We start from the raw sequence: 27,949 nt of genomic DNA, 5'->3' as shown, positions 1-27,949 counted from the left end.
ATCCCCTAAAAAGCCATCATGCCTAGGAAATTATTCTAAGGACATCAAACAGAAACAGTGGGTGAGTACCATGAGTCAGGGAAATATTTAATGCCACTAAGTATAAAAGCTTTCTATAAAAGTATAGAATTAAAATTACACGAGACAAACTCCCATTCATTATTACATTAGTGAAAACAACTAAAGAGATAAAATGTAAGATCAAGGGAGACTTGGGGAAACATACACTATGTTACTGATAGAGGTGCCTCTGGCATAATCACTCGGAAATGCAATATGGCGACACTTAATGAGAATCATGAAAACACATCAGAACCCTTGACCCAGCCATTCCATACTGAGAAAACATATCATAACGAGTACCTTCAAGAAAAACTAAACCTTCGTTTCCAAAGAAGTGAATAATTTCACTACGTGTAACAGTGTAAAATTAAAAACACGCTAATGCCCGACCAGGAAGCAACCAAGTAAACCACGTCAGAGAAATACAAAGTGAATATGCATCTGCCATGAAAATGCTAACTACAGAAAAATACAGATAGGGGCAGACATCTTTGTTTAATATGGTGACACGAGAGGAACAGAGTATGTGAGGTGCAGACAATGACTACCATCCCATGAAGATCCGGAACGTATGGTATATAATAACAGGAAATATATAGATATATTGGTCTCTGCCCCTGGTTAGTGGCACACAGCTCTTAAACCCGTATCATTTCCTAGGTGACAGGAGTGTCCTTTGTTCTAATGGGGCAACTCTGGGTAGACTCCTGTGTAGCTTTAGGATAGGGGCTGATCACCAGAAAAACCATGCCATGACCAGAGGCTTGCAACTTTGAACCCCACTCCCCATCCTCCAGGAAGGGCCGAGGGCTAGAGACAGCTAATGATCAGTCATGCCTATGCCGTAAAGCCTCCATAAACATCCACAAGTATGGGGCTCAGAGAGCTTCCAGGTTGCTGAGCACAGAGAGGCTGGAGAAGTGACAGGTCTGGACAGGGCACGGAAGTTCCACATCCCTTTCCTATACCTTGCCCTACGCGTACCTTCCATCAGGACGTTCATTCTGTCCTTTTTGAATCAAGTAGGAAATGTGCTTCCCTGAATTCTGTGAGCCATTCTAGCAAATCGATGAACCCAAGGGAGGGGACGTGGGAATGTGGATTTATGGCCGGTCGGTCAGAAGTTCAGGTGGCAATCTGAGGCTTGTGACTGGCATCTGAAGTCGGCGGGGGGGGGGGGGGGGGGGGGGGGGGGGGGGGGGGGGGGGGGGGGGGGGGGGGGGGGGGGGGGGGGGGGGGGGGGGGGGGGGGGGGGGGGGGGGGGGGGGCGGCGTTGGGGACCAAACCCTTCCCCTGTAAGGTCTCACACTATCCCAAGGAAGACAAAGTAAGGAATGAATTAACTGTGGGACACCCAGCTGGTACTGAAGAATTGCTTAGTGTGGAAAACACACATTTGGTGGCCAAGAAATGCTGAAGTATTCTGTGAGCAGAATATTGAGAGCAGAGGAGAAACACGGGGGATTGGTTTCTGACAGACGTTATAACGTCTGGATAACGTCAGGATAAGGAGAGGGAACCTTAAAGATATCTGGTATAAAAGAGGATTTCATACATTGTGTTCGTGTCATAGCTATTTTGTGAAGGTAACTGATGACCTCGGAATTCTCTTCTAAATCACTTACGCTGAAAATGTTCTACCTTCGGGGAAGGGTCCATTTTACCAAAGGACCATAACAGAGAACTCTCAGTCATAAAGTACACTATTTATAGAGAAACCTTTGGCTAAGTTCTGGCAGAACCCTGGCAATTTCCGTTCTTGGTGACTGCAGTTAGCACTCTGGGTGCGTTCATTGGTTTCCATTGCTTTGCTTCAAAGTTGCGATGGAAAAGCAATGAGGCCAGACGGCTCGCCTGACAATGAAGACCGTATCACACACCCCTTTACGTCCTGCGCGACGCCATACGGAACCTGGGCGGGCTTCTTTGGTTGTCAGAGTGGGCAGAGAGGAACAGTGGAGCAGAACTCCCCGGCCCATCTGTGGCCTCTTTTCCCGACCGGCAGACACCGGGGAAGCTCCAGGGGAAGGCCGGAGCGTTTGCATTTACCGCACTTCACGGGATCCTCATCAGAACCGTCCTGGCAATCCATGTCGCCATCACACGCCCACCGCTGGGGGATACAGTGCCCGTTGTGACACTGGAAGTTGGAGGCTTCGCAGGTGTGGTAGATGGCTGCCGGCAAAAGGGGAGAGAGAGTGCGTGAATGTCGCCCTCACTGCCGCTCCCCCACCAACCACCCAGGGGCTGACTAAAGAGACACCGCACTGGGTCAAAAGGGACGCGAGGGGAGCACCCGAGCTCCTCCCTGGCCGGGAGCTAGGCACCTGGGGCCGCCCCGAAGGTGGGGGGCAGCCTCCTGATGAAGCAATCGCTTGGCTCTGTGGGTCTGGAAATGTTATACAAGTGCAGATGTACACGTTAAAAACAACAACCAAAAAAATCATTTGCTTTTCACAACCACCTATGATGTAAGGATTATTCCCCGTCCACAGGTGAGAAACAGCCTCAGAGAAATGAAGAAACTCGCCCACGTTCACAAAGACGATTAAGTAATGGCTCCAGGGCTATCCCAGCCCACAGCCTGTGCTGCCCCTGCTCCGTCTTGCCACTTCATCTTCTCCCATAAACCCACCCACTCATGCAGATTCTGTGGGACAAGGAGGGGCGGCGGGTGCTCAGGAGACTGGCCCTAGACCCGGTCCAGCCACCGTGCGGGGGCCTCAGTCTCATCATTGATGCTGACACATAAGGACCCTGGTCAGCTCTGACAGGCTGTCATTTTATAATTCTAAACGAACTACCCAATTTCAGATGGGGAAAACCTCAGCTCCAAAGGGCACAGAAGATTTATCCAGGCTCACAAAGAAAAGGTCCCAGGACCTCCCAGACTCGTCTTTCTCAACAGTCAGGAGTGACATCCACCAGCCAACAATAAATACGTGGTGTCCCCGACAATCATTTCAAAAGAGGCAAGTAGAACAGAGCTATTGTTATAACCGAATAGCCCTAGCTGCATATGTGGGCTGAGGCCACCTGGAAGTCCTTTAGCAACTTCTCGAAGCCCTGATCAAAGGCTGGGTCAGACGCAGAATGGGTGCCTTGAACCCAACCAACACGACTAACCACCTTCTCCATGAGAGTTGCCCTTCCTCCACTGAAACAGAAAGCCGCTTGTGTCTGTTCATGGCCGAATGAAAGCCAGGCCTGGCCTTTTTGACAACTGACATAAAATAATACCACCGAGATAGATGAGCCCTCTGTTAGTTGAACTGTGTGGACAGGATGTCTGCGCAACCCAGGAGGCAAAACAAACAAAAGTGGGTTACTGAGTGCATACTGTAGTTATTTATTCAATCAAGATGGTTGGCAACTGCTACTCAAGGGTTGGGAAGATTGGCTTCCAACGCCCTCGAGAATTTCTACTGAATTTGAGGCTATTTTTTGCAGCAGTCGGAAATACAAAGAACCTGATCTTTCAAGCCACTTTAACACAAGTGGTGGTCCATTATCTGCTGTCTTCCTCTCTCTCTGAAGATCAAGGATATATGCGTAGCATGCAAACAGGTCTACAGGAAGTTTCAACATTTTACAACCTTTGGTACAAGGAATCCATTAAACATCTTTTTTTAAAATATACTTATCTGGTAAGAGGAGTAACAGGGCACATGATTTTTTGCCCCAGTAAACAGCCATTGCCTGGAATACTTCTTGATCTGTTGGTTTTCCAAGTCTGACAGCCCTTGAAAATATTCCTCAGCAAAGCCTTGCTCACTTTCACAAAATATGCTGTTGCCTAAGCTCATTACCATACTGATCTACTTGTTATTATTCAGCTTATGCATTTCACTTTTAATTGAAAGCAATTTCAGAGTGCTAATGGAGTTTCCAAATGACCATTCTGGGAGGCATGTCTGAGATCTCCAAAATCTATCACAGGAGCTGCGCTCAGAAAGACTCATCAGTTTGCACAATTTCATTTTAAGTGGCCAGGTATGCATGCAATGCTTAACACATTCTCTTTTTCTGAATTTTCCCACCTCCTGAGTAACTTATTAGCTCTCTGACACTAAGTGTCTAGTAAATAATACATGTTCAATTAATACTTTTTTTTTTTTAATCACAGGGATAGAAGAGATGGACTTTAATACAGACTAAAGAACTGGGGAAGAAAAATAGGAATCCTTCACACGGCAGGATTCACTGTGACTATAAGAATGGATGGGCTAATGGGGTAAATGACCATGAAATTAGAGCATCCTGGTTTCTAATAGAGGCCATTATCCCACACCTTACTCTCTGACTTGGACAGATCTTCTATGACTCAGCAGGACCCTCTGGAATACCCGATGGAAATTATTAACCAAATACAAGTGGGGGGCAGAAGGGATGAATGAATTAATGCGGTAGGAAAGCACTGCCACATTCAACACACAGCACTGGACTATCAGGAAGAGAACGAGGGAACACAAATGAGAATATCAATATAACTTCAATGATTAACGAAATAAAAGTAATAACGTAAAGCATAAAGAAAAGAGACAGAAATTCTAGATATAAAAAATATAGTCACGGGGTGCCCAGGGGTGGCTCAGTCAGTTACGTGTCCAACTTCGGCTCAGGTCATGATCTCACGGATCGTGAGTTTGAGCCCCACATTGGGCTCTTTGCCGTCAGCACAGAGCCCACTTTGGATCCTCTCTCTCTGCCCCTCCCCTGTTCTCTCTCTCTCTCTCTCAAAAATAAGCTTAAAAAAATGTATATATATAGTCATGGAAATAATAATAGCTCAGTGGATTTGTGTAACAGCCCATTAGATTTAGCTGAAAAGAGAACTGTTGAACTGGAAGAGAAGTCTGAGGAAGTAACCGAGACTATAGATAGTCATAAAGAGTCCTAAAGAGACAGGGGATACAAAAACAGGAACCATGAACAACAGAAGGGCACAGTGCAACAAAATGGTTGACAGTAACTGCTGAAGACCAAAGCAGAGAAAGTAGCAAATAGAGCTGAAAAGATCATGGCTGTAGTTCCCCAGAATCGATGAAAAACAAATCCTCAGACCCGAGAAGGAAAACAAGTCTCAAGAGCAGGACAAATAAAAATAATTCCACACCTCGATGGGGGCAAGCTGCACACCAACCACAAGACAAGCGAATCAACAAGAACCTACAGATAACTCGAGAGGAAAGAATGTCTGATCGTTGTTTGAACAGATCACCGGACAGGAGAAATCAAATCAACACAGGAGAGGCCAGAAGGAAACAGAATGATTTCGTCAAGATACTTGCGGAAAATTACCACAAACCCAGAAACCCAGATCCATCTGAATTCAGGATTTGAGAGCAGCAAAATAAAGACGCGTTTATATAAACAAAACTTAAAAGAGTTTACCACTCACGGACTCCTGCTGCAAGAAATGGAGAAGGATGTACTTGGAAGGGAGGCATCAGATACAAGAAGCAGTGATAAATGGTTACTAAGATATAATAGCAATGGCTAATATTAGGACTTTAAAAATGTGCAACTAAAATACTAAGTATTTACTGAGTCTGTTAGTCTTGGGACCATGTGCAGAGACTGGAATCCAGGCATTCTGAGGAGAGGCGGATGTTACCAGAAAGACACACGAGACGTCTAGGCGTAACCGCTAATACAACAGAAATCAAGTTTAAGTTCAAAATTCCATTCAGGGAGGTGGGGAGAAGGGAATAAAGGAAATTCAATCCCATGAAAGGAAAAAGCGGTGGGGGGAGAAGAGCAAAAAGACCTTGCACGCAAGCTGAGGCCGACAGGAAGTCAGTCGACCCCGATCTATTTTCCCTGGCTTTGCAGATGACTTAATTTGTTAGGTCAGTAATGAAGTGACACGCCATACATCCTAATGAGCTCACAGCTGACCGCCATCGATTCGGAGATGACAGGGAAGGAGAATCATCTTTAAATAGCTTTGGAAGAACAGCCATGGGGACAGGGGAGCAGGTGAGGTGCAAACACTCTACATTTTCCCCAGACAGCCCTGCCAGAAAAAAATCAGAGAGGAAAATCAGGAGTCTACGGTGAGCCCACCCACAGAAACGGGTTGATAATTCATCCCGGAAGATCAGCACATGCTGCTGAAACACAAAATTGACTAACGCGGTTGTGCTAACAAGATGTTCAATCATTTTGCAATTTACAAACTGCAATGCCCAAGTGCACCCCTCTAATTTATTACCCAATCATCCACCCAAACCCACAGCTTCCAGACAGCACTCGTGGTTCCTGGGCTGACGGCAATTCCTTCATGGACCTTGGTTTTTCCTCCTTCTGCGGGCCGTGCTCATGTTTGGAGAGAAGCATTTTCCTGCAGTGCCCCCGGAACAGAGGTTCAGACACTGACAGATCACAGAAGAAAGGACAAAGGGCAAGTTCAGGGTAAGTTTGCAAGGGGACAGAATTTGGTAACATCACAGATCATCCCGTGGGACGATAGGGCATTTGGGGCGGGCCCTGTACTCTTTAAGGCCACAGGAGGTCACCTCGAAACCTAGATGACTACAGAAAAGCAGTTGTGTAAATTACCAAATTGACAAAAGTTCCCTGAACAGGCACTCTTCCCAGGGGCTGGGCAGTGGGAGAACACAAAGGGGTCAACGGTCATTTCTGCCCTACAGGAACCACATCTAAACTAAAGCATCACGACACAAGTTGTCTCTATTTACATTTGGGATCTGATCACATAACCTTCTTTTTATTTGCTTTTACACACTCGTAGGCATGCTTCGAGCTCCCAGATGCTGGGCAGTGTAGGAACCGGTGGGGCACGTGGGGGGGCGAGGGAGATTAAGACAGGGGCCTTGGAAGTCCCGCCACAAGAGCCATGATCCACACCGCACGAATGACAAGTTAATGCAGTTAACAGTGAACTGAAAACCAAAGCCAAGAAGCAGATCTGCCCTCACCACGACGAAATGGGTACGTGAAACCACCTTAGCCCCATCACTGGAGAGATTTAAACGTAGAACTGAGTGAATTTCAAGAAGTTGCAGAGAAAATTTACTCATCAGGCAGTGGGATCAGTCTTCGTTTTCCCCCTCCACAGCGTTCCCAATTCTTTGTTCTCCTCCACTCCACCATAATGTAAATGGGCCCCATTCATTCATTCATTCACTCATTCATTCATAAAAAGTAGTATAATGAACATGAGTGAACCCGTCACTCAACAGAAGAATTCAAACATTCCCTCCACATCACACCGCCCAGCCTTTCTCTCATATCCTCATGCTCTTTCCAACTTTATTTTTCATAAAATCTTGCCCCAAACGGGTGCACAGTACACTTTAGGCTTTCACTGTTGGGGAATTCTCTGATGCTCCCCATTCAAAAACCTGAGCTAGGAGCGCCTGGGCGGCTCAGTTGGTTAAGCGTCTGACTTGAGCTCAGGCCGTGATCTCACAGTTCACGGGTTCGAGCCCCGCGTCGGGCTCTGTGCTGCCAGCTCGGAGCCTGGAGCCTGCTTCGGATTCTGTGTTTCTCTCTCCCTCTCTCTCTGCCCCTCCCCCATTCATGCTCTGTCTCTCTCTCTCTCGCTCGCTCTCTCAAAAATAAATAAACATTAAAAAAAAAAAAATCAAAACCACGAGCTAGTCCAGTGCTACCCAATGTAGGGTCCCCAGACAAGGGACCAAGTCTGTCAACTGTGTATTAACGGTCAAGAAGAAATAAGCTTGAGCCAGAATGTGAACCGACTGTATCAGGATACCCGTTCAGTCAATCCTTTTTTCACAGCAAGACCTTCTCCATGAAGAAAGCAGGATGTTGGTTCACCCATCGGCACAAGCTCATCACAGACCAGCTCTCTGAGAAGCAGCCAATTGGCTGATGTCTACGGTCCGGTTCTCAGAGCCTAGAGTCTACGATCACGTAGGGCTGCGAGGCTAACCAGCGCACATACAGACAAGTGCCGTTCAGGGAGAGTACTGACCGGTGCAGTTGGCCTCGTCAGACCAGTCTCTGCAGTCATTGTCCCCGTCACACACCCAGGAGGAGCGGATGCACATGCCCGAACTGCAGTTGTATTCGTCACTCCGGCACTGGTGCATTTCTGCAGGAGAGACCACAGACACACAGCCGTGGGGACAAAGCCTCGCTCATGATTCCATTCTGGCGCCAGACCCCTAAGGGCTGGCAGGGCACGCGTTATCCGCATTATCCCCAGTTATCCAGACATAGCACGGGCTTGCACCGGGGATTTGCAAGGCCGCTGAGGACTGACTCCAGCTAGCGTGCTGCAAATGGGGTACGGGTGCCCCGAGATACTCCTGCTGCTGGTTGCCTCCAGGAAAGAACAGGGTTATTCTCGGTGCACTCTGCAAATACTACCACCGTCTATGACTGCTGCGATGGGAAGGTTGGGGGGCGACGCTCTAGTTGTCCAAAGAGCAGAATTCTCAAGAAACAGAAGTCTTCTAGTATCAGCCTGTGGTTTCAGAAAGGGGGTAGTGAGAACTCCAAGGGGGCTGATTAGGATGCGATGCTCAGATAGGGGAACGTGAGGTCAGTGCCGAGCTCCCGAAACACAGGAAACTGGGGAGCTTCTGCGGGCAGAGCTCCAGGGATGTTGGCCGGCCGGCTGTCTCTAGAAAGGTGGGGTCCTGAGGCAAATGAGCCCGTGCAGCCTGGCCAAGACTTGCAAGCAGGCTTCCCTGGCAACACCATTTACAGGCCCTGGGACTATCCTTTAAAACAGAACTTTCAAATGGAATTAAAAAAAAAAAAATTTTTTTTTAAGTTTATTTAATTGAGAGAGACAGTGAGAGCGAGTGGGGGAGGGGCAGAGAGAGAGAGGGAGAGACAGAATCCCAAGCAGGCTCTGAGCTGTCAGCGTGGAGCCCGACACGGAGCTCGAACCCACCAACCGCTGAGATGGTGACCTGAATCGAAACCAAGAGTCAGACGCTCAACTGACTGAGCCTCCCAGGCGCCCCTGAAATGGAGTTTTAAAAATTCTATGTGGGGCGCCTGGGTGGCTCAGTGAGTTGAGCATCCGACTTCGGCTCAGGTCATGATCTCATGGTTCATGAGTTTGAGCCCCGCGTTGGGCTCTGTGGTGATGGCTCAGAGCCTAGAGTCTGCTTCAGATTCTGAGTCTCCCTCCCTCTGTCCCTCCCCTGCTCACACTCTGTGTGTGTGTGTGTGTGTGTGTGTGTGTGTGTGTGTCAAAAGTAAATAAACATTAAAAAAAAAAAAAAGATTCTATGAAAACAGAGGTAGCCAAGTCTGAGTTGCCCTCATTCAGGAGACAAGTTGAGGGTGAAGTTGGGGATTCAGATATTTAAGAGGACCTGGCTCTGAGGATGTCAGGGACTGAGACCCCAGGGTGGACTCAGGAGACACTAGCATGAACAGGCTCACGAAGGGAGAATCCGGCCATCGGATGGTCACACGTGTGCCCAGTGAGTGACACCACTGGGCTCTCCTTCCTACCAAGCTGTGCCCTTCACCCCTCTGAGGGCGCTGAGGAGGAGATGGGAGAAATGCAGGCAGAACAGCACTGGATCCCGAAGACTGCTTTCCAGAACTTCCTATGTTTACAGAGATGAGGGAAAATGACGTGATCCCACGAAATTCCTCAGAGAGCCAGGCTAGGAGCATTTCCCCTGCTCTCCTCATTTCAGTCCCTGGGGTCAAACTGCCTGCTGGTGAGAATAGCAGGCCCCATCTGTAAGCACAGGCACAGCCTGACCGGACCTGCCCCGTGGGTGGGCAGAGAGAACTGGCACGGCCACCCCAACTCATCACGATGTCTGGGGGGCAGCGTCTGGCCTCCGTTCTCACTTCCCTTTCATGGCCAGGATCCCTCCAATCTGGTACACTGTGTGCACTGTGTAATGTCTCCTCCTTGCACAGTCAGCAACGCCGAGTTGGGTACCAGAGCCATTCACCAAGACAGGCCTCGTGAACCGGGCAGGGCCGGTGCCGGGCAGCAGCGGGGGTGGGGTGGGAAACAAGGCTCCGGGTTCCTACTCTGACACAAACTCATGGCGTCACCTGAAATATGTCCCTTCGGTCATTTAATTGGAAACTGAAAGGACTTGAACTAGAGAACTCCTTATCACGCCTTGCAATTCCAACACGCTAATTTTTCTAAATGTAAAAATCTCCACTCGGGAAACAGATGTTCAAACAACGTTCGTACCATCTGCTGGGCTTCTAACAGAGTTTCCTGAGTTAGATTGGTTTTAAAAAACGTTGACAAAGGTATTGATCTGTGTGTTCGGGAGGCTAATCTCACAGCCGCCCAGATGTGTGGGCCAAGTCTGTTCCGCATACAGCTGTTACGAACCGCCTAAACTCATTTAGAAATCTTCCTCGCCATCATATCCATGCTTACAGCGCCTCTGCAAGGCACAAGCAGCGGCTGTTATTTTTTGAATGAATCATTCCTACCATGGTGGTCATGAAGCTGGACTATCATAAACCCAGAGACGCTTTCAGAAATCCTGCATCAGGGCGCCTAGGGGGCACAATCGGTTAAGCGTCCAACTCTTGATCTCAGCTCAGGTCATGATCTCATGGTCTGTGAGTTCGAGCCCCGTGCGGGGCTCTGCGTTCGTGGCACAGAGCCCGCTCGGGATTCTGCATCTTCCTCTCTCTCTGTCCCTACCCTGTTTGCACGCACACTCTTTATTCTTCAAAATAAATAAACTTCTTTAAAAAAAATCTAAAGAAAAGAAAAGAAAGGAAAAGAAATTCTGCATCTGTAACCCACAACAGCCCAGTGAGCAAAGAGAGTCACCCTGCTCAGGAACGGGGCTCCTGGACGTCGTGTCTCCTTACCACAATGACTTTCATCGCTATTGTCTCCACAGTCATCCTCGAGGTCACATTTGTAGGAGAGGGGGATGCAGGTCCCGGACTCCTGGCAACGGAACTGGGTATCCAGATCACAAACGGTAGTAGCTAAGATGGGAGACACAACATACTCGTTAGGAACAATTCATTCCCCCTGCCAAACACAAACATTTCCCTGGAAAGCCAACCAAGGGGGAAAAAAACAAAAACAAAAACATGAGAACCTGAAATTTACAACCAAGGGAGATCAGAGCGTGTCTTTCGGTAGACAGCTTCCAGATGGGAACCGGGCTGCGAAAGTGAGAAACCACCATCCAGCTGGGAGAGAGACTGATGGGCTGGACTACCTCCTACGATCCGCTCCGACACGGAGGGGTCTTCCTAAGTAAGTGGCAGAAACACCGTCATCTAGAAAAACTACCATTAAGAAGCCCGATGTCGCACAAGAAGCTGGCACCTCCTCGTCTCGATGACACAGGGAGTGTTGGGCAAGGATTCTGCAGCGGGCACGCGGTCCCCGTTGTCAGGCTTCAAATCCTGGCTCCGCCTCTGCCTCGAGCAATTAACTTTAACCTCCTTGAGCCCGTTTCCTGCACAGCAGGAAGAGGATAAGGTGATGGGGCCAAGTGCTGTGATGACAGAAAGACTAGATACGGATCTCTCGGTTCTGTTATCTACCACTTACTTATGTAACCTAACCGTCCTGTGCCTCTGTGTTCTCCATTGTAATGTGGAAACCGTACAATACCTACCCTGTGACAGGCTTGTGAAAATAAATAAGGAAACAGGTTTGGGACCAGAGCCCATTAGACAGGCTGTAAAATAGAAGAGGCTCCCACCAGATGTCACGTCTCTTCCTTGTCCTTCCTCTGCCCGACTGCATCCGAGCGGGTACAGATTCCTCTCCCTCTTTGGAACAGAACTTATTTGAAGGTGAGCACAACCCCCTGACCCCAGCCAAAGACCCTCCAGGAAAGGCTGCTCTCGGAAGCAGCTGACACACAAGGTAGGATGTGACAGAAGAGAATCCTGGGGCGGAGGGTGGGGCTGTGCCGTGAAATGAAAAGCCAGCGCTGCCGTGACACATCCCCAGCAGCTCTTATTTGAGGCTCCATTTCTTCTCTGTAATTGAGCTCATGGTGGGAGGCAGAGGATGAATGCAAAAATGACAAGGCTGCAGGGGATTCGTGTCAAAACCCAGAGCGCCTGACAGCTACCCAGCACAGGAGTGTGTGTGCGCAGGAGGGAGATGAACTGACAGGATGCCTCCCTGCCACACCCCCTGGCAGCTGACGGGATGTTGCATTTAACTTCCCAGACAGGACTGCCCAGCCACAGCCTGCCCCTTTCCTGCAGCCCTGCCCTCGGCCGGGGCGCCTCCACCATCAGGATAAGCGCGGCTCTCCTGCTCCTTGATAAGGGAGCCGCTTGAGCAGGCACAGACAAGCACCACTCTCTTGGGTGCCCTGTCACCCCTCCCCTCTGCCACATCTGACTGGTCGGGACTTGGGCCAAGTGGAGTGAATGGAGAAAGAACAGAGCAGCAAGTAAGTCCCATGGTCCCGGGAAGGTCAATCCCAGCTGACGGTGACACCAAAGCAGGGCGGGTTCAGAGCCAGCTGCCAACTTGACCCAGAGGACGAGTGTGAACTCTCTGGAAGCCTGTAAGGCCGGTGCAGAGCTCGCGGGCTGGGCGGGAGAGCGTCAAGTCCTGATCATGGAGGGAAGTCCTTCCCTCCTAACGCTGAACCAACACAAGACCCCGGCTTATCCGTCGAGGAGACACCAAAACCCAGGGTAGAATCCTCATCACTGGACACAGGGTCATCTAGTTTAAATCTCTCTGCTTCCACCAAGCCTAATCATATCTTGGCAATCTTCACCCACCGTGCCAATTCTAAGAAGCATCTCCTCTCCCTCCCCATTGTGTAATAAAGTCCTTTCCGAGGTAGGCTCCCCTGTTGTTCATGTGGACAGTTTTTAAGGAGCTTTGGCTCTCCCCCCACAAACACCACACCTTCCTGAGACTCTAGTAGAAAAGAAAAGAAGAAACACACAGATAGCCTAATGTTTTCCCAAATCTGCTGTTCAGTAAGCTCTTCTCCCTGGGTGTGAATGGCAACCACTGAAACCAAGGAAAAAATCATTAAGAAGAGGTTTAGTAAAAACCTCCTGTGAGCCAGGAAGGGCAATACGTAGTTTTATCAGTGAATTGACTGCTCCTGAGGTTACTTTCTGGATGGAACAGCCTGGGAACCTGGCACAGTCCCCTTGGGTGGCTGGCTAAGTACGTCCACCAGAGGCCAGAAGAGTATATGGAGCCAGGAGGCACCCATCGACCTGTTCTTACAGCACAAAATGGTCAACGAGCTTCTGGATTTCTCATGGGGAAATATTTGAAAGAGAAGCCTGCGGATTAGTTTCTGGCTTGCCTGCTCCTGGTCTGCTTCCGCTCCAGTGCACTCTTCCTAGTCCTTATCTTTCCAAAGACAAAAATCTCATCATGTCATTTCAACGGTTCCCAACTGCTCCTCTGAATTAAGCTCACGGGCCCTTGCTGCTCTGGGGACCATCCCTAGGCCAACTCTCCATTCCTGTCACCGATGCCCCACACCACGCACTCTGACCTCTGGGTTTTCATACCTGCGGTTCTCTTGCCTACCACGATATTCCCTCCGCCTCTGCTTGGTTCACCTCTACCCACCCTTCTTCAGGGCTCTCCATAAATACCTACCCAAGTTTGACTTGTGTGCTCTTCCTGGATGCATATGGTGCGTCCCCATCACAGCACTCATAGGCTCCTCTGTAACTGGCTCTCTATTTTTCCAACTCCCCTACAGACTGTAAACTCCTGATCCACCTGTCCACCTGATCACCTGAGGTCAGGCACAGAGCCAAGCACAGAGCCTAGCACAGAGCACAGAGCCTAGAACAAAGGAGTCCTCAACAAATACTTGCTGAGTGAATGTCTGAACGTATTTACTCACTGTCAGAAGGCAAAGCACCTCCTTACAAGGTAATGTTGAAGCTACTAAAAATTAAAAACTGAAAGTAAATCAATTACCCATGATACATAGTTATTTGTTTGTCTTTAAACCTTGCTAAACACAATCATATATTTTAGTTGTTACCCTTAGAAAGTATACACTCTTTGGAGTGGATGTTTCCATGCACACCTATCAACAGCCCCGCATTTCATTTTTTTTTTTTTAACGTTTATTTATTTCTGAGACAGAGAGAGACAGAGCATGAACGGGGGAGGGGCAGAGAGCGAGGGAGACACAGAATCGGAAGCAGGCTCCAGGCCCTGAGCCATCAGCCCAGAGCCCGACGCGGGGCTCGAACTCACGGACTGTGAGATCGTGACCTGAGCCAAAGTCGGACGCTTAACCGACTGAGCCGCCCAGGCGCCCCAACAGCCCCGCATTTCAAACCAAACCAGGCATCATCAGTCCATTAGGACGATCACTCTAGAGCCTGGCAGGCAGCTGATATCCGCCGATTGGAGTGGCACACAAAGTAAAACCTGTTTCCAATCTCTGAAAAGGTTGAATTTACCGATCAAGGAATGTCACCTGGTCAACAGCTTTATCACAGTAGTAGGGCCACAGTTACAGCCCAGGCTGCCCCACGCCCCAGGCAGCTCAGTTTCAGCCACGCGATGCTTCTTGGTCAACCCCTTGTAGTGAGCAGTTCCCTCACCTGTGGGGGTCGGGTGTTAAACAATAACCTGTATCTAAGTGGCGGTGGAGACATGTTCTTCTCTGTTCTCCAAGCCCCATCAGCCTAAACGGGCATCGCTGATCATGAGGGGCCATCTGGGGTGGCAGGTCCCCACCCGGGAGGAGCTGACCGGCCTCGCGAGTAACCACAAACGTGTAACATCCCAGACGCCCGGGCAAGCTAAGAGACTCACGGCAGTTTCTCTCGTCGCTCATGTCGCCACAGTCGTTGTCAAAGTCGCACCACCAAATGCTGTTGATACAGTTCCCGTTGCTGCAGCGGTACTGGTTACGGAGACAGGTGTTCTCTGGCCGCCGGCGGCAGGTAGAAGAGGAAACGAAACCAATATTATTCTTACTGCTGGACCGCAAGACTCTTCTCTTTTGAGTTCCCGCTTCTCTTCCTCAAATAACAGGCCTTAAATGGCCAAGGGGGGGGGGGGGGGGGTGCCAAGCTCACCTGCATTACGATAGAGGCCTCCTTATTTCCTCTTTCAATTACAATTAAGGGGTAAGAGGGAGCTAGAGAGGTGCCGGGGGTGGTTACAATAATGAAAAAGGACAGTGATGGTGCAGGTTGGGTCCAATGGGTAGATACCAGCCCATCAACGTTATAAAATATTAATCATCCAAGGAACTGCTTAAGGGACCATGTCTACACAGTATGAAAACATACACAGTCAATACAGTTATAGCCATCTGTATTCTGTACATACTATTATATATATTCATAGATCTTCAATTTTTCACTCAAGTAGGTACCAAAGGATACACAATACTCTGAGGTTTTTTTTTCTACCCGTGACACACAGGAGAAAGAAAAATGCGTTGTTTGGTAAACTGAGTCTAGAACACGTGATGACTGGCCTCTTGTTTGGGTAACCAAAGGCATTCTAATGGAAAATATAGAAAAGCCTTTCCCTCTCCTCTTGGTTAACTTAGCGTTAACTTTGTTTCTTTCTAAAACAGATATAAGAGGATGTCCAGAGCCTGAAAGAGAATCTCCCGGGTCTAAGAAGGGCAGGGTCATCTTTTTTCCATTTATATTTCTTTTTTTTTTTTTAAGTGTATTTATTTATTTTTAGAGAGAGGGAGCGAGGAGGGTAGGGTCAGAGAGAGAAAGGGAGTGAGAGAATCCCAAGCAGGCTCCATACTATGAGCACAGAGCCCAATGCGGGGCTCGAACTCACAAACCGTGAGATCATAACCTGAGCCGAAACCAGGAGTCGGACGCTTAACCGACTGAGCCACACAAGCACCCCTCCATTTGTATTTCTTATGGAAGAGGGACCCCAGGGCCGCTTCGTGTGTTCCCCCACCCAGGACTAAGAGGCTGCTGTGAGGAGGGAGGTCGTGATTACAAAGCAAACATAACCTTGGGAATGAAAATAGCAGGGATTCGGACGCTTCCTGGCAGGGCCCCCTTCCAGAGGGTCCCCTCACTGACAGTAATATACGGGGCCGGACTGCGGAGGTGATAAGGGCACAAATTAGACAGGAAAGAAAGATGAAGACAGGTTTTCAGAGGAAAATTTTAGAATCTATGTATTCACATTCAAAGAAAGAATGGATGGGGTTGTTAGAGCCAGTTGGTCACGGCGTGAGGTAAAGCCTCAAGACCCTCTGCGACGTCATTCTGAACACTCTGGACGTTTCTGGGCTAGTGTTGGGGGAGAGGGGGAGGGCAGGGTGTGGGAAAGAGCTGCTGCTGAGCCCAGGTAAGCTGTGAAGGGGTCCGACCAGTCCTTTCTCCAAGTCAGGTTTGGTCCAACTGCCAGGAAGCAGGAGAAGTTGAGAACCCGGATGTGGAGGGGTGGATGAGGAAAGGAAGAGGCAGAACGAAGGGCGTCTGGATGGCTCAGTCGGTGAAGCGTCTGACTTCGGCTCAGGCCATGATCTCACGGTTCGTGGGCTTGAGCCCCACGTCGGGCTCTGCACTGACAGTGCGGAGCCTGCTTAGGATTCTTACTCTCTCCTCTCTCCCTCTGCCCCTCCCCTACTCGCTCTCTCTTTCTCTATCTCAAAATAAGTGAAAATAAATAAATAAATGAATGAATGAATGAATGAATGAATGAATTGATTGATTAAAATGAGGCAGAGGAGACAAAGAGGGGACTCCCACTGAGGACTGAAGTACCACAGGCCTCAGCCCCTGAGCCGGGATGTCTGTATGTATCTAGCGGATTTGATCCTTACCCTCGGCAATTTCAATAACCCAGCAACGTGGGGAACACACAGCACTGGGAGGGGGGAGGAGGAAGGAGGGTAGAAAAGAAGAAGGGACGCACCTTCTTTGACGCAGGTGCTGTTCTCCCGCTGATAGCCCTGCGGGCAGTCGCACATCAGGTCCCCGGACGGGAGGACAGTGCTGGACACGCCCTCCGGACACCGGCAGCTCTTACTGTTGTTGGCCCTGGGCAGGCAGAGCAGGCTGCACGGCCTGGACACACAGGCGTTGCTTCCTGGAGAGAAGGCAAGCGGCGGCCACATCCGGGTTAAAAAAACCACCGAACGGGATACTGACATCAACACAACCTGCTCGTCGTACAGACACACGACGGCGCGGAGCGCAGGAAGAGAGAAAGGGGAAGGGCCGAGTGCGGGGGCTCGAACCTCGCCGACAACCCCTGCTCAGGGCCGGGCGTCCGCTGTTCCTCCTGGGAATTTGGAATTGGGGTGATGGAAAAACAACAGAGCAACTGGGGAGCCCGGGCCGGGAGAGAAGTCACACGGCGTGGGTGTCAAAGGTGAGGCAGGACAAACCAAACCCCATGCAGGTCAAGGCTGTGCAGAAACAGACTCCAGAGAGGCAGACGGGGGAATACGGCAGACTTCCAGAGGGGAGGGGAAGGGCCACACCAGGGTCCCAAAGGGAGAAGGAGAGAGAGAGAGAGAAGTGGTGTCTTTGCCATTTCCTGCACCTGTCCCCACAAGGCTCACCTCTGTTTCCTCTCTTTGGGTTCCTTACAATCTCCCTTTATGCTTTCATTAGCACTTTTTACTTGAGTTAGCTTGACTGGGTTTCTGCTCCTCTGACCCAAGAGCCCTTAATGAGAACATGCACCTGAGTAATGACAGGGCCCAGACGAACACCCGGGTCTCTGCTTTCCAATTCCTCTGCGCCCGAGTGCAGCGGCCGAGCTGAATAAAAAGCCAGCCACGGTGCCCATTAGCCTCAGTGCTATCTGTCATGCAATAAATCCACACAAGGACTAGTCAACATCGATCTATCCCTATTTCCAGTCTTTTCTCTGGTTCAGCTTTCCACAGAGAGGGCCAGACGAAAGTTCACAAAATCCTTCGCTGCATTCTGGAGAGAGAACTTTTGTGGATGAACAATGATGGGAAAGGGATTTTCCTACCCTCCACATCCTTCTGGCAAGGCGGGAGAGGATGCACACACCACTGGGTAAAAGCTGGAAACACGATACAACTGTGGAGCACCATAAAAGCCACATAAATTATGAAATGTAAGCGTGTTCTTTTGGCTGTGACTGTCCATCATCAAACTCGGGGGGAAATACACATAAACGCTCTGATAAAACTCAGCTGATGACAGTCCTTCAGCTGTGCTATCTCACGGACAGACAAACCCACCACAATCACATCCAGGTAACCTGTTTCCATGCGGGAAGATTTTAGCCATGTCATTGCCTATACTGACCTGCAGGCTGGAAAACAGGGCTCGTCAATGACTGGTATTAATATGGGTGATGATACGCTCAGTGGCTTTGGATGTGCTGGCACTTCATCAGTGTTTAACTAGCACACGCATAAAAATAAAAGTCACAATGATATAGCAACAGTGTTGTTTAGATGCTAAGGACCGGAGAGTACAAAGCATTACCAAAGACACGAAATACATTCGCAGAGGAGAATCCATATGATGAAACATTCAAAAGGGTTCTACAAATATTTAACCAACTCTAAAGGTAGAGTTTCCACAGCAGAATAACCGGTTGACTAGAGCAGAAATGCCAGAGATCAGTTCACCCTGATCTGTTCCACGAAGAGAGATTATTCCTTTTTCAAAATACACATGCTCTAGGCTACAGGGAAGAACACAGAGCTGTCACTAATGCAAAACAACTCCAAAACGATCTAGAACATGTTCTTTGTATTCAGAGGACAACACAGCATTCAGCGTTCCAAGAAATGGAACGGTAACAGAATACTTAAAAAAAAAAATACTCCAGGACAGGATGATGTTTTCACATGGGCTATGTCTGTAAAAGAACATGACTAACACTTTCACATGTGGACCAAAGGTTCCTACCCAAGGAAGCAAGAGCCAGAAGCACCGAACCCAAAATGGGGTTCTAAATTTTTTTTTTTAATGTTTATTCATTTTCGAGAGAGAGCGTGAGCAGGGGAGGGGCAGAGAGAGAGGGAGACACAGAATCAGAAGCAGGCTCCAGGCTCTGAACTCTCAGCACAGAGACTGACTCAGGGCTCTAACTCATGAACCACGAGACCATGACCTGAAGCTGAAATCAGACATTCAACCGACTGAGCCACCCCGGCGCCCCCAAAATGGGGTTCTAGACAGAGATGTATACGGTCTGAGAGGCAGCGTCCAGAGGCAAACCCCAAACCAAGCAGACCCAGTCACTGACCCCAAGAGGTACACCGGGCAGGAGCTTATGGGGTGCTACAGAGAAGCCGGGAGAGCATGGAAAGAGTAGCCAGCAGAATTCTACCCCGGAACATGGCCACGGACTCTATACAGGAGGCTGCAGTCTTGCATGGGCAAGGAAGACAATACAAAGACCATCAATCTGATATAAAGAGTGGACAAACGGCAGTCATCATCTCCAAAGAGGTCCCCTTCAAAGACCAAACAGCCCCATGATGCCTTCATTGGGCAGATTCAGAACATATTCAGATCTCCTCTTTGGAAAATTCCTCCAGAACCAGTTTAGGACACAGAAATGCTATTATCTTGCTTAATTATCTAAACGTTTGGCAATGATCGAATCAAATCCACCTCAGAGAGTAAGTGTTTGCCCTCACTACAGATATTTAAAAGCCTTAGATTACTGAGACTCTGAAGGACCATTCCAAGAGCTCCAAAGTATTTTAATCCATTGCAAAATCAACTGAAAAAAATCAACAGCCTTGTAAACTAAGCTCTTTAAAGAAAAAGCACTCAGGGCGCCCGGGTGGCTCAGTCGGTTACGCTTCTGACTTCGGCTTAGGTCACGATCTTGCAGTTCGTTGAGTTCGAGCCCCACGTGGGGCTCTGGGCTGACAGCTCAGAGCCTGGAGCCTGCTTCGGATTCTGTCTCCCCCTCTCTCTGCCCCTCCCCTGCTTGTGCTCTCTCTCTCTCTCTCAAAAAAAAATACACATTTAAAAAAAGAAAAAGAAAAAAGCACTCTTTGTGGGGAATAAATTCCAGTAACCCTACATGAAAACTAATCAGAGACAAAGATCAAGAAAGACGTCTGGTTATAACCAAAATCGCCCAAATGGACAAATGCTCGGAGTGAACAAATTTTTATCACGAACAAGAATCAATCAACATCTAGGACTTCCATATCACCATCATATACCAGGGCACTGCTATTCCAACAACAGATGATAGAGGGAGCAGAGCCTAACAGTTTCGTGGAAGTCAAGCTTGGAAGTGAATTAGGCCATGGTGCAAATTCTTACCACTTAACTATACGTATGATATAGAAACAGGAACCTGACTTTCATGTTCTCATCTACAAAACAGAAATATTAATAGTACACAGGATTTGGGGAAGGTTAACTGAGGTCATTCAAGCCCACAAAGCACATTAGTGTGATACTGATAACACAGGAATCCCTAAATAAATGTAGGTTATCATCTCGATTATTATTTTACACTTGGCTAATAGTCCTACGTGTGCTAGGAGCTGACACTAAAAATAACAAAGATTGACTAGCACCAGGGGTCACGAATGTGCAAAACAGGGTCCAAAAAAATCAGGCAGGTTAGAGCAAACAAGTTCAAGGCCAAGAGGCACCTGCTGCATACAGGCAGTGCTGGCAGCCAGATGTCATTTCCAAAGTGCTCAGCTAACCTAAACTAGCCCTGAGAGATCACAGACTTGCTTCTCCAGCCCTGTGTCTGTAGGCAGGAGGCCGGCTGCAAGGATCCTGCTCACACAAAGGAGAAAAAGGAAATCCGAAAGGCAAATGGAGGAAGGACCAAAGAGAAGGCAGCGACCGGTCCTGAGGCTGCAGGCCCGAGTCTGTGTGCTACCCACCAGCACACATCTCCGTCCAGACCCCAGCCAGACTCCCGGAATTACTCTGGATGGTTTAAATGAAGGGGGCTCGTTCAGGCACAAAAGGGAAATCATGCCCAAGGTGAGGCTCACAGGCCCGTGTGCACAGCCCCAGGAGACCACCTATGCATATGCTTAGACCACAAACTCGCTCCCCCAGCACACCACCCCCACCCCCCCGGGACCTGGCGGTGACTGCACATCAGCTGGAATGAAGCAAGTGACCAGCCGAGACCGGGGAGGGGAGAGCCCAAGGGTCAGCGGTTCATCTGAACGCTGCTGTGTGCTCACCAACACGTGCTTACAAGCGTTTGTCAAAAGGCAGACTTGCTTTCTAGAAGGAGTGCTAATCCAGAGGAATGCTGAGGACTCACTGGGCTTGCCACCCACGCCCATCAGCAGGGGTGGGGGTCCTCCATCAGACAAAGGCCCTGAGTTTCAGCCCCTGGAGCTGAGAAGCAGTCCTTCATCTCTCCCTGTTTTAAAACAGGCACCATGTCCGAGAAGAGAGTGACCCCTAGGTTCTGTGGCAGAACTGGAACAAAAGCCCGGCTCCTAAACCAGCGAGGGACCTTTGAGAGAGCGAATTCACAACATCTGAGATGTCGTTCCCTAATCTATGATCCATGGATCCCAGTACCGCCCCCGCCCATGTCACAGGTCAGTCGCAAAGGCAGGACAAGAATAGAGACATTTCCAGCATTCCGTATGGTTTCCTAAGGGTGTTCTCAATGCTATCTCCACTGGTCTCCCCCAAATAACAAGGGTAACTATAACCATATTATTTCCCTTTGACAGTCTTCTCTTAGCACAAGGCCAGCCAAAACCCACCAAACAATGTCAACATTCTAGTTCAAACCGGGAAACCTAGCAGTTTGTCAATAAAGGAGAGTCAGCAGACCCAGGGTGCTATTTAATCCTGCTGAGAAAAATAGGGTGCTTCTTAAAAGGACTATTCTTCCCGGAGCATCCTGCCGTCTCTTCTGGAGAGCCAAGCATACGGGTGGCATACAGACGGAAAGGGCAGGAAATAAGGAAGGAGGCTTTCTCCAGGACCAGCGGGTCACAGGCACCGGAGCAGCTCTTGAAGCCTCCGCCAGCCATCTTTAAGACAGCTACTGGGGCGCCTGGGCGGCTCAGTCAGTTGGGCATCCGACTTCAGCTCAGGTCATGATCTCATAGTCTCTGAGGTCGAGCCCTGCGTCGGGCTGTGTGCTGACAGCTCAGAGCCTGGAGCCTGCTCCGGATTCTATGTCTCCCTCTCTCTCTGCCCCTCCCCTGCTCATGCTTTGTCTCTCTCTGTCTCAAAAATAAATAAAAACATTAGAAAAAAAAAAAAGACAGCTACTGTCTCCATCCACTGGCTGGCAGCTCTTCCTTTTCCATGACCTCTTTCCACAAATACCGAGCCCTACTAAGTGCCAGGCAGTGGCAAAACTGTTGAGGCCAGAAGGGAAAAAAAAAAAAAAAAAGAAAAGAAAAAAACCACAACCCCCTTCTTCATGGGCCTTAAGAGTTGCAGGCGGGACGCATTCATTAACGCATCATATAGGTAGGCGCTCAATGAGCAACAGGTCATCTGGGCAACCGGAGAACAAGACACGATCCCATCAGGAGGCAGCGACTGTCTGCACACCCAGCACGGCGCTGGGCCCTGTAAGGTTGCCAAGTGGGGATTAAGCGCCCGCTGGGACTCTCCAGCTGCAACAGAAGCCACACCACCAATCAGTCAGGGGCCAAAGGCAGGGGAGGGGGGTGTAATTACCCACCAAGTATCACACGCTAGGCAGGCAAAAACACGCTGTCTTCCAGCTGTTTGTGTACCATTAGAAAAGAAATTAAGATGTCATTAGGAAGAAATTAAATAATGTGCATGTTGTCGTGACAATAAAGATTCAGGCTGCCAGATCCCGCCTGAGCAGGGATTGCCCACACCCAGCCCCTCCTAGAGATCCACGAGAGACAGAGAGAGAGAAAGATGAAGCGGGGCACACTGCCTTACCAGTCGTCTTCCCCTTGTAGAAAATCTTCATGTCCATCAGCCCCGTGAGCTGGCTCGCCAGAATCGCCATCTGAGAGCCGGTGTATTTGGAAGCTCGGAAGATGCTGAGCTGCGACCAATCATCCCAGTAGATTTCATTCTAAAAAAAGAAAAAAGAAAACTGTGCTCGTTAGCGTAGTTCCTTGGTCTCCTGTTCTGGACCCTCCGTGAGAACAGGGGTTCGCCCGTGCGGGGCGATGCCTGACGGTCACTGGTGAATGACCAGCCTCATCGAGATTCTGCCGAAATGCAAGGCAGCGGTTTTATCCAGACCTCACCAAACAGCCGCACAGAAGGAACCGCCCGAAGGAAACTAACCGATGAGCAATCAAGTTTGCCCACGGTCCAGCCCTTCGGTTCGAAATCTGCTTCCCAACGTCGGGGAGAAGCGACCATTCTGTTTTCTAGAGTCAAAGCAGGAGCGACGGGCAACGCAGCTGGTGCAGAGCTCATCTGAAGCCATCAGGGCACGAGGCGGACAAGCCTCACAGGAGATGACACGGAGCCCAGACTACCGGCACTCAAGGGCAAAGGGGGATTTTTCTGTGAAACAACCTCAACCTTTAATCTTTTGAAATGTGAACAGTGAGCAGCCCGGCAACTGTGACATCCGTAAAGGATGTCAAGGAAAGGAAGCTGTAAAGGAAACTGTCTCAAATTCAGAAATGAGCCGGTTTTCTAGAAGTAGACAAGCATCTCTGTAAAACAAGAGCAGCTCTTCACCTCGGTACACTCTTCCCCAGCTCTAACAGACCGCCCAAGGTGGGAGCAAAGGAGGCCCCACCTTAAAGACGGCGATGGCGTAGGGGTGGGGGAGGTTGTCCAGGATGACGGAACGCTGCTGGCCATCAAAGGTGATCCGCTCGATGCAGTCCAGGTAGGCGTCTGTCCAGTAGATCCACTGGTCATCCACAGCGATGCCGTTGGGCCACTTCACGTCCTCTGACACGAGACGATGCACAGCAGAACCGTCCATGTTGCTCCGATAAATTCCTGGCTTCAGGTCTCCCCAGTCAGTCCAGAACATCACCCTGGTCAAAACCGGGAAAGAATGCACATCACATCAGACCTGGGGAAAGGTGGGGCGGGGGTGGGGGGTCACATGCTACCCCAAGGAGGTAAGAAGCCCATCGACAAACATAAGGCCAGTTCGTTCAGCATTATTATTATAATCTGTAATTGTGAACTTAAGATACTTAACTTCTTGACCCAGGAATTCCTTTACTGGAATTTCAACAGATATAATCAAGTAACGTGACTGCAATATACAAAGCTATTCATCACGGCATCATTCTTACTAGCAAGTGAGTATACGTATACATACGTGTACACGTATATGTGTTATGTGTGTATAGATACACACACACTTTTAGGTGGATATATATGTATACACACCAAAATGTCAATATACAGAGAAAGTGACAGACTGTGGTATACACAAAAGAGTATTACGAAGCCTGAAAAACCTACAAGCGCTCACATGAAAACGTCATCTTCAAACCACGTTAAATATTTTTAAAACATGCAGAACAGCAAATGTGCTTCGATTCTGACACACGGGCGTGTACATGTATTTTAAGGATATACGCTTGTATACGGGTAAAAGAGAATTCTGAAAGCTACACAAGAAACCACCAATCACGGCTACCCCTAGGATGCGTGAGCGAGAAGGGTTAAGAGTGAGAAAGGAGGAAACAAGTAGTTTTCATGTCATAAACTTCTGCTCTCGTAACGTTTTTAATCAGGTACATATACATTTTTTTTCTCTTAAAAAGCAGATCGAATTCTGTATCATAAATATTAGAAGGACTGAAAACCTAATCCAGAATTTCCTTTCAGCTATGTTTCCTTAAGTTAAGAAATTAATAAAAAGCACCTTTGCATTTCCCAGGTGCTTACAAATTGTTAGTAAGAGAACCCACCCAAGCTTGGGGGGGGGGGGCGGTGGGCACAGGGAAAAGATGGACGGGATCAAATGAGATGAGTGAGCTCTGGCTTCAAAACTCGAAGTCAACAGGTTATTTCAACCATAATCATCAGAAACAAGTTTGTGTCCAGCAGTTTGCATTTCCACGAAAATCGGTCTGCTGTAGCATCCGACACGTGCTGACTTCCTCTGGGGCCACACTTACCCGTCTTGGGGCAGGAGGACCAGGGCCCGGGGCCGATCGAGCACAGAGGAGTTGACAATCGTGAGTCGGAAGTCACCATCTGGATTAGCTACCTGACAAAAAAAAAAGGGGGGGGGTGGGAGCCATGGGTGGAAGGCCAAGATGGATGTGAGTTCCTTGAAAGGCCCACATCACAGTTTCCCGTGGGGCTGCTGCCTACAGACACGCGTCTCTATGGCTGCCTGATTCCCCTGCAGGTGCCATCTGGGAAACTTCCTGGAGGAATGAGCTGCTCCCTCCTCCGGTCATGGGACAATTCTCACGTGGTCTGACAGAGGAGCCACAAGGCCGCCTGTGCCCCAGGTCTGGGGCGTGAAGATCTGCACAAAGCAACCCACCTACGTCGCTCCAGGCTCCAAAGCCACCAGTGGCTCTACGTTGTCCACAAAACAAATCCTCAAAGTTCCCGCCTCACGATTAAGCGTCTCCACACGGGCGCCTGGGTGGCCCAGTTGGTTAAGCTCTGGCTTCAGACCGACTTTGGCTCAGGTCATGCTCTCACAGTTCGTGAGTTCGAGCCCCGTGTCGGGCTGTGCCGACAGCTCGGAGCCTGGAGCCTGCTTCGGATTCTGCGTCTCCCTCCCTGCCCCTCCCCTGCTCGTGTTCTCTCTCTCGTCTCTCGAAAGATGAATAAACGTTAAAAAAAAAGAAATTAAAAACAAAAAAGGAGGCTCCACAGACTGTTCATTTTCTTTCCTCCATATTCTCTCTCTTCCACGTCAGCCCCTACAACTTTGGTGGGACTGGCCTCCTCGTGGGTCTCCAAGCCTGACGTGCTCCTCGTCCTCGTCTGCTCTTACCATATCCCCTCCTGGGCCTGTCCTCTGCCCCATAATCGAATCGTGTCTCTCCTTCAAAACTCACCTCCAGGCCCACTTCCTCAGCTTAACGCCTCTGACCTGCCTCGAGCAACGAGCATCTGCACTTCCTGTCGGTGACTCCCCTCACCATTCTGCACAGACGGGACCTGAGTTGTATGCTGTGTGGGGGCTTACGCTTTACTGCATCCTTCCAGCACCTGGCAAAGTGCTGACCACACACATTAAAGAAAGGAGAGGAAGGGCAAGACAGATGCACTACTCCGTATGTCCAAGGCACTGGGCACCTTCTTGTTCACTTCCCCCAGCCGCGCTGTGGGGTGGACGCTAATCACCCTGTCCTCAGGGCTCCGCTCAGATGTCACATCCTCAAGGCCTTCCTGCCCACCTCGTGGCATGCCGCCTGACTGTGCAGTCACACGATCACACTGCCCCCGCCCCCCGGACATTCTCTGGAGGACGCATCGCTGACGGAACTGACAGACTTCTTTCTTCATTAGTTCGCTGCCTCCACGAAAATCTAATCTCGATCACAACAGGAACCTGTGTCTCGCCTACTGCTGTCTCTCCACCACCTCAAACCATACCTGGCACATAAGCACGTGAGGAAAAAAGCACCCGTCCAACCACTGAGTGGATAAACGAACCTTCGTATCGCAGACGAAGCACCCGAAGCTTCGGTGGGTAAGAAACTCGCCTGAGCCACTCAGCTTCCAGAATAAAGACCGAACCCAGGTCTGGCTCTCGACTTCGCGGGTCTCGTCTGGCAACTTCTCCCAACTCTCTGAGCCTCCCTGCCTCTACTGCACTTCCTGCGCCACCCGCGTGCCATGCTTCCACATCATCAGTACAAAGAGGGCTGGGGATGATGAGCCTCAGCCGTGACGTCCAGGAGGTGAGCGTGCCTATGAGACCATGACTTTGGTGCTGTCGAGGCCATTTCTGACCCTCACGTTGCCTTAGGTAGCTAAGGCACAGACAGGTAAAAATGGGATAATAAGAGTACCCGCTATTGGGACGCATGCGTGGCTCAGTCAGTTAAGCGTCCGACTTCAGCTCACGTCATGATCTCGCTGCTCGTGAGTTCGAGGCCGCATCGGGCGCTGTGCTGACAGCTCACGGCCCGGAGCCTGGAGCCTGCTTCAGGTTCTGTCTCCATCTCTCTGCCCCTCCCCCACTCATGCTCTGTCTCTCTCTCTCTCTCTCTCTGTCTCAAATATAAATAAAACGTTAAAAAAAAAAAAAGTACCCAATGTTAACAGGGTTGTTGTAAGAAGTATATCACATAATTCATGCAAAGTGGTTCCAGTGGGGCTTGGCACCCAGGGAGTCCTCACTGCCTTTAATAATAAGGATGGTGATCATGAACGTGACGTTGTCTTTATGACTCTGGTCGACTACAGTCATACTAGAGCAGTGATATACTACGGCACGATAATCATGCTGTGGCGTTATTATGATTATCATTATGGTTACTCTCACATGCTGCCGTTAGCCAAAACAGAACCATTCAGGGCACCTTCGTGAAATCTCGGTCAGGTGGGTCCAGGCATCCTGTTCTCACACGGGCCCTTCACGGCAAAGGGCAAGAATTCTGAACCTTCCCCCTTTTCTTCCCTTTCCAGAGGCTCCGCTGGCCCATTCTCTGGAATTCTCGAAGAATCTCCAGAGAAGTGGGTGGGACACACTAGCTGCCACCTCGGTGTCAAACGTGACTCCAGGCCCAGGTGCACCCCCTGCTCGCTTAATTACGGACAGCACGGGACACACGTACCTCAATCTTTTTAAAGCCAGAATCCACCCAGTACAATAACTGGCTGAGGGGTTCAAAAGCCAAGGCCTCTACGGTCTCCAGGCCGGAGTTGATGATCACCTCTTGCCCCGTACTCCCATTCAGACAGAGGCGCTGAAGACAGAAAAAGAACAAAGGCTGTGAAACGCGCAGACGACCCCGCGCCAGCTCGGTCCCCCCGATGGTAACCGTTTCCTCAACTGGCTCGGCTGGCAAGGGATGCGAGGTTTTCGATGAGTCAACTTTCC

General features: G+C 49.6%; 1 protein-coding gene and 1 long non-coding RNA gene across 4 annotated transcripts in view; one reads left to right on the top strand and one right to left on the bottom strand.

The window, feature by feature from the left end:
- SORL1 (sortilin related receptor 1) overlaps positions 1-27,949 on the bottom strand; it is a 172,441-nt gene that overhangs the window by 44,734 nt on the left and 99,758 nt on the right. For all 3 annotated transcript variants that reach the window (XM_043579649.1, XM_043579650.1, XM_043579651.1), the window contains exons 18-26: positions 27,684-27,815; positions 25,053-25,144; positions 23,705-23,951; positions 22,882-23,020; positions 16,910-17,083; positions 14,816-14,929; positions 10,885-11,007; positions 8,030-8,149; positions 2,113-2,238 (exon numbers count right to left, since the gene is read on the bottom strand). In XM_043579649.1, the coding sequence (XP_043435584.1) occupies positions 2,113-2,238; positions 8,030-8,149; positions 10,885-11,007; positions 14,816-14,929; positions 16,910-17,083; positions 22,882-23,020; positions 23,705-23,951; positions 25,053-25,144; positions 27,684-27,815 (1,267 nt within the window). The remainder of the gene's footprint in view (positions 1-2,112; positions 2,239-8,029; positions 8,150-10,884; positions 11,008-14,815; positions 14,930-16,909; positions 17,084-22,881; positions 23,021-23,704; positions 23,952-25,052; positions 25,145-27,683; positions 27,816-27,949) is intronic.
- Positions 11,021-13,969, top strand: LOC122483083. The gene is made up of 2 exons (XR_006297295.1): positions 11,021-11,832; positions 13,740-13,969. It is a non-coding gene; the product is annotated as an uncharacterized LOC122483083 (long non-coding RNA).

This window comes from Prionailurus bengalensis, chromosome D1 (genome assembly GCF_016509475.1).
Source record: "Prionailurus bengalensis isolate Pbe53 chromosome D1, Fcat_Pben_1.1_paternal_pri, whole genome shotgun sequence".
NCBI lineage: Eukaryota > Metazoa > Chordata > Mammalia > Carnivora > Felidae > Prionailurus > Prionailurus bengalensis.
This window is presented reverse-complemented; position numbering and strand designations above follow the sequence as displayed.